General features: G+C 33.6%; 1 protein-coding gene across 51 annotated transcripts in view; it reads right to left on the bottom strand.

Moving 5' to 3' along the window:
* The window catches only part of Ppfia2 (protein tyrosine phosphatase, receptor type, f polypeptide (PTPRF), interacting protein (liprin), alpha 2), a 463,969-nt gene that overhangs the window by 93,010 nt on the left and 358,064 nt on the right, over window positions 1–12,895 (bottom strand). For 27 of the 51 annotated variants that reach the window (XM_006513776.4, XM_030245142.1, XM_006513782.4 and 24 more), the window contains 5 exons: window positions 11,424–11,570; window positions 9,759–9,893; window positions 4,680–4,763; window positions 4,276–4,407; window positions 3,116–3,178 (listed from right to left, as the gene is read on the bottom strand). In XM_006513776.4, coding sequence (XP_006513839.1) covers window positions 3,116–3,178; window positions 4,276–4,407; window positions 4,680–4,763; window positions 9,759–9,893; window positions 11,424–11,570 — 561 coding nt within the window. Of the gene's footprint in view, window positions 1–3,115; window positions 3,179–4,275; window positions 4,408–4,679; window positions 4,764–9,758; window positions 9,894–11,423; window positions 11,583–12,895 lie in introns of all 51 variants that reach the window. The other 24 variants (XM_030245137.1, XM_006513780.4, XM_017313985.2 and 21 more) reach the window with 1 other exon arrangement.

Genomic DNA, 12,895 nt, shown 5'->3' with positions numbered 1-12,895 from the left:
AAAATCTAACAAACTCTGCCTTCAGTAAGCTTCCTTGGGCATGATGTCTCTTCCCAGCAATAGAAAACCAGCTAGCACAGTGGCAATGCAGCATTTGTGACATTTCTCTTATATGTTCTTTATATTTTCAGGACTACAAAAATCCTATTTACTCGATGTTTCTTTGACATTTTTGTAAATTATTACTCAGGTTAAGTACCTCTAGCACACATTTTTATGCTAGTATATCACTTTGAAACATGTGGATAGTCAAGTAATTTTCTTAAACGATTTCTTGTTTAATAATGATAATTAATAAGTTTATTACTGATAATAAATACAGTAATAATTTTATTATTTTCAGATAAAAACCTATTCATTGAGCTTCTCTTCTGTGTACCTAGTGTACAATGCATACAATACATGTATTTCCTTAATGTACATTAGTAGAAAAGACAACCAATAAATAAAATTCCTGAGTAAGTTATATTGTTGGTAGAAAATAGAGCAACTGTGCAAGGATGATGCATAACATGACATTGCATAGAAGTCCTGAATAAAATGTAATAACCTATCAAGAAAAAAACTTTACAGATGGAAGTATATTTGGTGAGACAGGACCCATCCTCGGGGTTGTCACTTAGAGACATCATGGCAAAACACAGCTAGGATGTGGAGTTAGTAAAATTACCCCTGAAAGAAAGAAAAGCATAGTTCCAAAAGACTCTAAAGTACTTTAAAAGTCTATGGCTTTCTTACTAGGAGTAGGAAAGGGGAGCAAAGCGGGAAGATCTGGGCAGAGTAGCATTATAGCTCGGTGACCACAATGGCTCTGAATAAAGGCTTGCATAGAACTGGAAGGCAGGTGATAAATACATGTGGAGTTCTCCAAAATAATATCAGCAGAGTTATGAGATAGACATGAATCTTCACTGGAGAAAATGCATAGACTTTTGCTATGTTTTGATGATAGAACTAACAGAATTTGATGATTAGGTTCTACAGAAAAAAATATAAACACAAGAGTTAGCTATTGCTTACTCTTTTGCTGGCATATCACTCTGAAACAGATATATAGCCAAATAAATAAGTTCCTTAAATAATTTCTTGTTTGTTTACCTAATTTCATCATTAATGTATGTTAGTCAACGTTATTCATGTTTAATTGTGGGGAAGGATATATGTGATTTACTCAGAATGGTAATGGACAGGCTAAGTGGCAGTAGTGTTTGCTGTATGTGATATGGGCTAGGTAGGTAACACTGGAAAAAAATCAACATACTAAATCAGAATTTTTAAGTGTCCAGATGAAAACATGAGTTGGCCCTGAAATGCAAGATCTTCCTCTTGGAAAAATAGTAGGGGTCAAAGTTAGAAAGTACTCCATAGTGGTGTTGAGATCCGCTAGATTAAATAAGCCTGCCAGGAACTGAGTAAAAATTGCTTCAGAAATAAGTGTAAATACCTTAAATTTCAAAGATACATGTTATAAAATAAAAGACAGGGAAGACATGCAGAACATATTGTTCATAGTGGTTTGTGGTCATAGTAATTTTAGTGGACATTGGAATAAGTATAGATGTTCTAATATCAGTGGATGTGATATGATATAATATGATATAATAACCCCAAAATGAAGTTTGGCCTAGGAATACACTTTTTGGAGATTGACATTAGCAAGGACATATTGCTTAAGATGATTTGCAATGTTGGTAGCTTGGGTAGATTTCTGTAGCTGTAGGATTGTGTAGGTGCTGGGGAGTAGGTTTTGAGGATCTTGCCAGAAGCACACAGAATTTTAAATAACTTAACACTGCATAACAGGATCAAGGCCAAAATTCACAATATGGTCAGAACTAGTTCACAAAACATGTGATACTTCCAGCAAAATTCTGATGATTCATCTAGTCATCCATCTTTGATTCCTCAATGCTATTTCGTAGGTCTAGCTTCTACCTGGACCAGTAGCTGCTCACTAAATGGGTCTAAGAGCCTACTAAAATATTGACCCTTCTGTGCAATCTCTATTAACCATTCAGTAATAAATTGAACCAATCTTTTATCAACACCTGCAACAATGGTGTATATCAGAAGAGTATGGGCATCAGGCTGTGGAACCACATAGTTATTTTTTTTTTTTTTAATTATTGTCACAATATATAGCATTCTAGAAAAATATTAAGTTTACTTTTCCTGTCTCATTTTCGGTCGCCTTCTGTATTACTGTTCTGGTGCCAGATCTTTAATTCTTTGCTTTCTCCTTCTCCTTTCCATCCTTTCTACTTCTTTCTTACTCTCCTTTCTTTTCTTCATTTACCTTCCCCCTTCCCTTCTATTCCTTTTGCCGTGTTTCTAATACACAACTAGAGGATATACACTAAGCTAGCATTTTAAATGAAAACTTAACGAACTAGGCGAATGAAGTAAAAACTTCATATTACTATCACCACTTTAGAGATTTCACAACTTGTGCTTGGTCAGCATATTACCACAACTTTTATAAAGCGAATGGCTTGTCCTCACCAAGCTCCTGCTCATTTTCAAAGTATCACACATGTGAAAAACACCCTCCAAACTAACAAGATCATCTAAGCATGATATGTATTCTGTGCTTGCAAGGTCTGTGGATGATATACAATTGCCCATTTCTTGAGTCACATGACATATCCCTGAAGTTTCTTTATATCATCAGAATACTCTGATTGTTACTACCCATGGCTCATGTGGCCTTTGACTTCTGCCATTCTAAATCAGTGCTCCTAATATGTCCTTCTTCTTCCAATTTTAAATTACTCCAGAAGTAGGAATATGCTAGAAAATACTTAGTAACCCAACTAAATATAACAGTATTTTTTTTTCAGAAATAACTTCCATAACTTCACAAACTGTAGTGAATATATAGTAATAAATATGATCCAAAACAAGATATTGATAGTGATTTTAAGCTAACATGGATTGTTTTCAGAGTACTGGTTTGCAATGTGTTCAATGACAAAAGCTTTTCAGTATCTACATAAATATAAACTATGCTAAAATGAGTGAAAACTGATTTAAAATCCAACACAAAACTGTTTCTATTGCATTTATTTTATAATATATTCATGAATGTGAATAAAAATATGTGTTTCCATGATACCTTATCATGTAAGGACTCTTCAAGATTTTTTCTGAAGTTTTCTGATTCTTGAATCAAAACATTCTATGGAAAAGATAAAAGAAAGAAACAATATGCTGAAAATATTTAAATATGTACATGAATACTCTAACACTCAAAACCTTTATGATTCCTTCCCTGATAAATATATTTCCTGGTTTCTATGGAAACCAAGTTCTATTGAAGTTTTTAAAAGTAATAGTGAACCTTTTGCAAAATAAATTATTTAAACAAGAAATGCTACTTTGCTACACTTGAATAGACAGACAACATACATATTACCCTATGAGCTATTACTCTGATTCTTCACAGACTTTATTGTAGACAAGAATTAATCTATTCAATTATTACCCAACTATTCATAGTATGCTTCGACTTCCTAATGTGTCAAAAAAATCAAAGTTGGCTAACATTGTGTTAAAACATTTTGCTTGACTATATGAACATGGAAAATGCCTCAAGAACAGAGTGAGTGAAATTCTGTTTAGGTTTCTGAAATAATTTGTGCTTCTGAGGTTTTAGTGTTTATGTCTCTGTCTTATTTTGAGTTTGGTCACCATCTCTAACAATTCTGATTATTGTGATAGTTTCTAGTTATTAACATGACAAGCATGATTTTTGCATCAATTTTCAGGCTGAACTTAAGCACATTTCTTGAAACAATGCAGTTACAAATAGAGGGCTTAAAAGCCTCTATCTATTACAATATTACTCTTCTACCTGACATAGCCTCTCATGCCTTGGCTTGCAGTGTTGGTGGTTATTAGGCAGATTAAGCACACAATAATTTCAAATAAACACACACTCAATATTTATTTATGTCCTCCTCTATATTTAACAAACAATGAGAAGATAGGTGAAAATTTCATCATGTATTCTGGCATGTTTTCATACATGTGTTTCTTATAAACATACTAATATGTAGTATTTATTATGTGCCATCTGATAATTTGTTCAATAAATGATGTTATAGCATTTTGTTGAAGTTAGTAACTCACTAAGACTGTATTGAGGATCTTTTAGGCTAAGGAAAGCAGGTTGATTGCCTGATGCAAACAATGAGTACAGCTGGCTAGGAGCAGTTACAACCTAGACAATAGAGCAAAGCATCCATGTGATGCTCTTCCTGTGTGAGACTGTACCTTCTCTTCCAAAGCAGCCATCCTTTCCTTCAGGTGTAGTTGCAGGCGCTCATTGGATTCTGTCAGAAGCCTGTCCACCGTATCCGATAATCTCTTATTATGCTCTTCATTCATTTTCTCCCTTTGTCTAGCCTTATAGTTAAGGAAAAGAGAAAAAAATATATATTCGGCACAGTAAAATAAAACTCATTGCTCTTCAAGCTTAATTTTATAGTTTTGTGGGTTTTATGCTGAATGTAATTTTATGCATGTTTTTGGTTAAAGTTGTAGAAACTATTTTCTTTCAAATGCCTAGATCATAGGCAAATGATGTCAGCACAGCTTCTAGCAGGGGATGTTTTCCTCTTATATGCAGTCTGTAAATTTAAAAACACTAATGATAGATGGGAAAGCTTCATGCATACTCTTTGAAGTTCTTGATTCTTCTCTTCAAGTTGGCCCTCGAGGTGTCTCATACGTTCTTCAATATTTCCATGCCTCTCTTCAGCCTGTTAAGGAATACAAAGATTGGACCCAAAATGTAAAATGAGTTAATGCCTCCCATCCAAACAAACTGAAATAAAATGTAAAGCAAGCTACTGCCAACTGCAAACTTAGTTTCCAAACATAAACTTTCTTTAAACAGGCAGCTGAACAGCATCGCTTGAAATGTGTCAGCTAACAAGGGCCTGTTCCATCCAAGCATCAGCAGAACACTGGACTTATTTATGAGCAATGGAGTCAGCCAAATGTAACATGCAGAGTGTGCATGGCTTGAACACAAACCTGCCATTGTCCAATCTTAAGCTCCTGAAGCACTGAACTGCACAGATGGTCGATTATCAATAAATAAAAGTAACATAATCTTTTATAGAAATGAAAAGAAAAAAAACTTAGATGGATTCTATTCAGCAATAGAAAGTAAAGTCCACTAGGACTACCTTCCTACGTATGGAGATCATTTCCTGTAGTTTAGCTTCCATAACATATTGATAATCATCAGATGAGGTAGAAGAGGTTGGATCAGACTAACAAGTCAAGGAAAAGGAGAAGGACAAAATTGAAAAAAATCAGAACTAAAGACACTGACACCAAACAGAACATAGTACAGAATGCTTAAAATAAAAGTGACGGCAAATTCAATACTTTAATACACTATTCTGGTATCTGGTGAAGATAATGCAGTTGATGGTTATAAATGGAAGACAATGATATGCTCACATCAAAAGCTGTGAACCTGAGGTATGAAGGGTTAGTGACAGCTGGCAGTAATGGACTTTTACCGGGTGAGTTAAAGCAACTCTAGAAATGACATGTAATAACTGGAATTATGAGAAACCAAACACTAGAATATCTCTGATAGATACTTAAGAACATCTTAGTTTTGTTTTATCATGTACTTAGGAAAAGAAACCTGATGCAAATATTACATCTCAACTGCATTTCCTTATGACTCAGGAGTGCCATATTTGTATCAGGATTATAGAAGACCTGGTATGTAGAAATTAGAGATAGCACTAAGCCAACGGTATATATTATTATGAATATTCTTTAATTCAAATTGAATTGAGTTTCATCTGCAACAGAGCTGCATATAAAAGATGACTGCTGTACACAATGTGCATTGCTCTAGGATACAATGATCCCATCCTTAAGTGTAATTTAAAAAAAACAAATAAATGAAAATATTAAAACTTCTCTACTTATTATGCAATGATAATGTCATAAGGACAAGAAACTTTGTGAATGCTCAAAAACAATGTGACAAGAAGGACCACACCAAGGTGCATCTGCAATAATTTGTTGCTATGGAAACAAAATAGTTCCCTAGGGTGAAAAGGATGCACAGACTCTTTGTCTGAGGTTAGTTACATATCTTGCTGTCAGGAAACCACAGGTGTAGAGTGTCAACACATGGGACATTGCTATAGCTGAATTGTATTAGCATGTTATGCACAAACGCAACATTGAATCAACATTTTAATTTATAATTACACATTAAATAATTATGACACCAAAACAGTCTTATGTCAGGAATACAATTTTAACTCTAAAACATATCCTTTGACATGATATTAGCTCATGCTGAAATAGTAAAGAGGACTATATGCAAACAGTTCATACAGTATCTGAAAAGAAATAGTGACCAGTGACCATGCATTTGTGCTACTTTATACAACAAATTCTAACTTACTCTAAGGAATAACATTTAACATTTCAAATTTGTTATATTAAATTATAATTTCCTGTCTCATAGATTTATTTTATAAACACTGTGTGAGTGCTGGGAACTGACTGAGCCCAGGTCTTCTGTAAGAACTTTCTCCTTTCCAACTTGTTTTATGCCATCTAATATTTGCAAGTCATATTTTTAAAAGAGTGCAGCGACTTGGCAAAGCAGTTGTGTGAATTATGCGATTTAAGTTTGTAATTTGTAATTGAAGCTATATAGTTTATAGTCATTTAAGTTATTAAAACTAAATAAGAGATTGATCAAAAAAGTGGTGTGAATATTTGAACTTTTATAAGTTAGTCTTCAAAAGTACATGTTTTTTAATGCTTAAAAATTTTCATGTTTCTTCCTTCAGTAATGAACATGCAGAGACACTGAGAAAATTCATTTCAGATTTAAAACACAGGTATTGTCATGACTAAATTATGTTATTACTGATACTTTTATTAGTACTAAATAAATGAAATAGCTCATAAAATTCAAGAAGAATTATATCCTACTTGAGTAAATGTGGATTTTTAATTAGAAGAGTAGATATAACAAATCATAACAGTGGGAGTCCAGAATGATCTCTGCGGGTTAATTATATATAAATACATCAAATGTAGCTCTATTTATGGCCATTAAGCTAGAATTCTTAAAAGATTAAATGAGTTTTACCTACTTTACCTTTCTAGCTAGATGATTAATAACAAAACAGTCTTATAATACAAAATGTAAATTTAGTCAGCATCTATAAGCAATACTGGGACCAGTTTTTATGTTGCCCTTAGACCTGTCAGAGCAAAGTTTTAACTACTGACATTAGCCCAGGACTGGAAAGCACCAATCAGCTGCTATTTGTCCTTAACGAGTCCATCTTGGTTTTACTCATAGATATTGGAATTTTAAATGAATTAATATTTTATCAAAATAGTAACAGATATTATTATGGGAAGAATGTGAATACATACATAATGAAGAATATAGTTAGTAAGAGAAAATACAAACGAAAACAAAAAGATATAGATAGGTAAAAATAAGACACAAACATATACACGTCAAATTAAATACTTGATTAGCTGCTGAAATATAATTAAAAACTCAAAGGAAAACATCTAAGGCTTAAGCTAAGTAGATGTTTTGTAATTTAGAATGGTGGAAAGACAAAGAATAAAAAAAAGGCCATTAATAATAATGATGTAATCACTGTTTATTGAAATTGAATAAAATGGAAACACTGCCTAATTCTTCTCTGAGTCTTGTAAGAGAATCCAAGAATGAGTGGGGGAGAGTTGAAGTCATAGTGCTTAGAGGAACTGATTCATCCACAAACCTATAGACATGTCATAAACTAAGGGATATAATCTTATCAGTTTTAATTTACAAACTAAAACAACTATCCAATCATATAAAAACTGACTTAAACACTGAAAGTATTTGTAACTAACTGTTCAAAGCTAAATTCATAGGAAGCAAAGAATCAAATATGCACTAATAGAAGAATTTTAAAGAATGCTAAGTCTTTTCTGAAATACTAAAATTTCAGAGAGTTCTGATAAAGAGGAAAGTTATTCACCATAGTAATTAATTACATCATATACTATATAATTATAGTACATAATGCTGTTTGTATCATGTTCTAGATTCTAACAAAAGTCCTGAACTGCTTACAGAACAATGGCGATAATAATGGAGTCATTTTCTAGGGCTTTTATATCATAATAGGTGATTTATGACTAATTTAAAGCCATGTAAGTCAATTATTTCATTTTAAAGTATATTTTATTCTGTCAATCAATGGCTAATTTATGGTAGTGATTTAATAAATCTTAAGCTGTTTTTCTTTAGAAAAAGTTCTAAAGTTTGTTTTTCCAGTAATATTAATACTGATGATTAATCTACCCCATTTTAATGGATATTTTATTATTCAATCTCACAATAGCAAAATTTAGAATGGTTGCTCTTTATGCTAATGGCTTATATCTCTTGGATTAAAACAGAACAACTCTCTGTGTCTTGATCTATATTATAGTCATTTACAATAACTCTTTGTAAGGAAAACCATAATACTATTGGCATACTTGGGTAATTTTAATATAACTTAGGATCTATTCTGAAGTTACCTGATCATACATGCTAAATTTTGAGGCTCTATCTTTCCAAAGTACAGAGTGACTTACTGATGAGACCTATGGTTATAGAAGAGTGTAAATTTAGTAGTCTTGCCAGATAAGATTAATGTTTCATCAGATGGCACCTCAATACTACTAAATTCACCACGTAAATTCAGTGCTTTCTCCCCTGTCCATCTCTATGTGATATTTGATTTCTTATATAAACGCATTATTTTAACATATGAACACCATTAATGTGGTTATCTCCTTTCCTTTTCTAGCAAAGACAATGAGTTTGTGTCCCTTTCTGCACCACTGAACCGACTGTTTTGCATAATTTGCATTATCATAATGTGACTTCATGTTCACATATCTACAGTACCTACTTATTGTGCAGCCTACTGGACTTAGAAAACCACATCCGTCATATGAACATTTAGAATGTGTGCAGAGTTTCAGCTGACATAAAACAAGTCAGGACATAGTGACAAAAAGTGTACTTTTCACGTGAAATGGATGCAATTTCAATTTTTTCCCCATGGTTTCAAACAGCTTTGTTTGAGTGGCTTTATAATATATTACACCAAACAGTTTTATAATGTACAGTTCATATTATGGGAAAAAACAGTTCAACAGTACACTATCCCCAATTTAATTTCTCTTTCAGAAGAAAACAATTATAAACGTACTTCATGTGACTGAATGGCTTTCAATGGTACATTTTAAACTCTTTTTTTCTAACAATGTTCACCATCATACAATAAAATTGGAATCAACAGTTATTATATTTCTTATTATTCCAATAGCAAACCACTTAAAACAAGCTCATTCAATTGTTGTATTTCATATATTTTTGTTTAGATTTTATATACCATGATTATTATTATGTGCAAAAACTACCATAGAAAATTTCCTGTATCAGCAACATGATACTTTGCCTTTTTTTGTTAATGTTAAGTTAGGCAAGGATATCTTCTTACTCATGTAACAATCATTCAAGTCACAGTTAATAAGCTATATTCAATAAGGAAACAAAATGTTATGAAACGAAGACAACAAGGATCCAACTAATATAACTTTCATGTATTCTGAAGACAGTAACTATAGACCCCACTTTGATGGGCAGTTATTTCTGCAAATGCATCTTGGCTGAACAGATGTGTTTAGTGCAGTACCTTTGTTAGGGCTGCAATTCTCTGAGCAAGTTCAGCCTCTACTTCAGGTAAAGTTTCAGCTTTTCTCATGGTCTGCTGTAACTTTTGCTCAGCCAGTTCAAGACGCTCTTGCAATTGCCTGTTTTTTTCTTCCATCTGAAATGGGAACAATAGGGGGACCATTCAAACAGTGAGGAGTTAGAGGAGTTAGAGCAAGTCTATGAACTCTGTACTTCAACTGCTCTTGGAGCCTCAAAATCAACCATTACCATACTTAACTGTGCAAAGTAAATAGAGTTATCATGATTTCGTGTGTTGTCAATTTTAATTACTGAATTTTTACATGATAAAATAGCGACTATCATGACATTGGCAACAAACAGAAAAGAAACTTCTAATGAGTATGAATTTGAACAAGTGGAATATATTTCAGTATTAATTCTGCAGGGTACCATCATCACCATCACCACCACAACAAAAATCATATTGAAAATGAAAGTTTTAGACTGGAATAATATAAAGAATGCAGTAGTATAAGAGCTCAAACTCTAGAGATTGGATGAACACCTTCTCTGAATAGGACACATAATATTTTATGATTGCGCCTTATAGCCTCTCCTGTTCAATTCCTTCACTATGCTGTGGTGACACACAAACAACAACAACAAAACCAATTAAATCATTAGGTGTTAGTGAAAATTTAAGACTGGTCATTTTTTTTTTCTCTAACATGGCTAGCTCCCAAATAATTGAAACGGAGACAATTAGATTTAACAAACTTTCAGACACAATAAGAGAACATATATTAATCTATTCTAATTTTCTAGAGTAATCTAGCTACTTTGCAGCCCAAATCCCTAAGATTTTTGAATTTTAGTGTTGATCTTGGTCTCAGTGCTCATGTGTGTTCTCATGGAGGCTCCTGGTCTTTCACATGCTGGTGGAAAATCTCTTCTTTCCTTTATATTCCTCCCCTTACTGGCATCAGAAGTCCAACCCTATTAGTTCCCCTGCTCCATCATTGACTTTTTCCTTCATAAAACAGAGACAATTTTGGAGCAGTGTTTGAACAATACTGAGACAGGAAATTTATAGATCAAACATTATAATTCCATGACTGGATTGCAACTGGATGCAGAACCACAGATGTCTACATTTAAATAATATAAGGATAATCTTTACACAGTGCACAATAACAGTATGCCAAAAATTAGGAGTGTTTATTTGATTGAAACTGCATTTCCATAAGACAGCTTATAACCATCATTGTTTTATAGGCTGAAACTTCTCTTTTGCTGTAGGCCTGGGTACACCTTCCGGTCTGTAGTTTATCATGTATGGGACCTGGGGAAATAGTCATGTCTTTGGTCCTCAGAGTACTCAGTAGGTTGACTGCAACTAACCAAGTAGTTGGTAGCTAGAATTAGGTGAAGTAATGCAAGCAAACTCCCAATTGCCTGCTTCATAAGATTCAAAGTCAGTAGTTGCAATATCATTATTTTTGTATGTGTGACTTCTTAATTTTGTTAAAAATAAACTATAAAATAAGAATGTGTTTCATGAATACTATCCTAAGTTTTAAACCATAATTACTTATATGCTAAAAAAATATCATACTCTATGCTTTAAACAAATGACAAGAACACATACATAGTCCAAAACAAGCTCAAAACAGAGATACTGAACCTGCCGCAAGATGGCTTCCTTGTTCGCCAATTCATTTTCTAGTTTATCATTCATATCATGAATGGAGGTAGATTCTCTCTGAGCACTCAGGTAACGCTTCTCCAGAGTTGTGATTCTTTCTTCCATATCTTCCTTCTGAGCCATGGCCTGTAAATAACACTGTAAAGGTCATGTGCAAGTCTCTGATTTCAGCCTCATCAGGGCAAAACGCAAAAGAAAATCACAGTCTTAGACCTATGTAGTTTTCTTACTTATACATACACACACACACACACACACACACACACACACACACACACACACACACACACACACATATTAAAGACACATTCCTCAAGGCATTTCAAAAATTTCATGTATGCCATTACTGGTGGCACACACCTTTAAATCCAATATCTGAGAGCCAGAGGCAGGCAGATCTCTGAAATTGAGGCAAGAATGGTCTACAAATAGAGGGCCAAGGCAGGCAGAACTACACAAGGAAAGAATTCCTGTCTTGAAAAACTAAACCGAAAATTGTCCATATACATTTTTATTATTTTTATCATAAGTTTTTGTTTTTAACTGTTTAATCAGGAATTTTCAAATGTTTAGCAGAAAACAACAACAACAACAACAACAACAACAACAACAAACCCTTCCTGTTGTAGAATTAAGTGGCAGGCAAATTTTTTTTATTATAAAGTACATAGAATTAAAAGTATGGGTAGAGTTGAAAGCCAGGTAATTACTAAATTGGTTACTATCATTTTGCAACTATCTTTCAATAAGACATCTATCTGTCAGAGGGCTGGCTGGATGGCTTAGTGCCTAAAATCATTTCTTGCTTTTGCAGATGGACCATATTTGGTTCCCACTACCAACCAGATATCTAAGATCCATGTTTAACTCTAGGAGAACCTAACATGCTTCTCAGTAATGCCTGCCCCCAACTCATTGATCACACAAAGTATACAGACACACATTCAGGCCAATCACCACACACACAACTAAAATAAAAACAACAAATATTTTTAAAAATCTACTCAGTGCTAGTCCAGTCATGGTTATGAGAAGAGCATATACAACCACTAATGTAGTAATCCAACATAATTCCTACCAACAATCTATAAACATTTGTTTGTAAACCCCCAACTTAAGTGGTGCCTTCAGCCCTCACTGAGGAACTTTCTCCTTACAGAAGACACAACGAACTATAGAAAACCACAACTAGTTAAAATGTAAACTTGTGGAACATAGGACCAACTTAAAAGCTCTATACAACTGCACTTAAGGTGCAGGGAAGATTGAGAGAGAGGAGGTAGTAAGTTTGAAAGAGTCAGAAGATCAGGGAGTTTGCTATGAAATTGTGTCTCCTAGTAATGTCAGAAAGTATACCCATAAAGTCTCACCAACATGACTGTCTAGATTGGAGCAGAGCAAAGACAACACCAATGACCATGCTGAAGTGGACAGAGAAAAACCCACAAGGT

The sequence above is a fragment of the Mus musculus genome, chromosome 10 (genome assembly GCF_000001635.26).
Source record: "Mus musculus strain C57BL/6J chromosome 10, GRCm38.p6 C57BL/6J".
Taxonomy (NCBI): Eukaryota; Metazoa; Chordata; class Mammalia; order Rodentia; family Muridae; genus Mus; species Mus musculus.
This window is presented reverse-complemented; position numbering and strand designations above follow the sequence as displayed.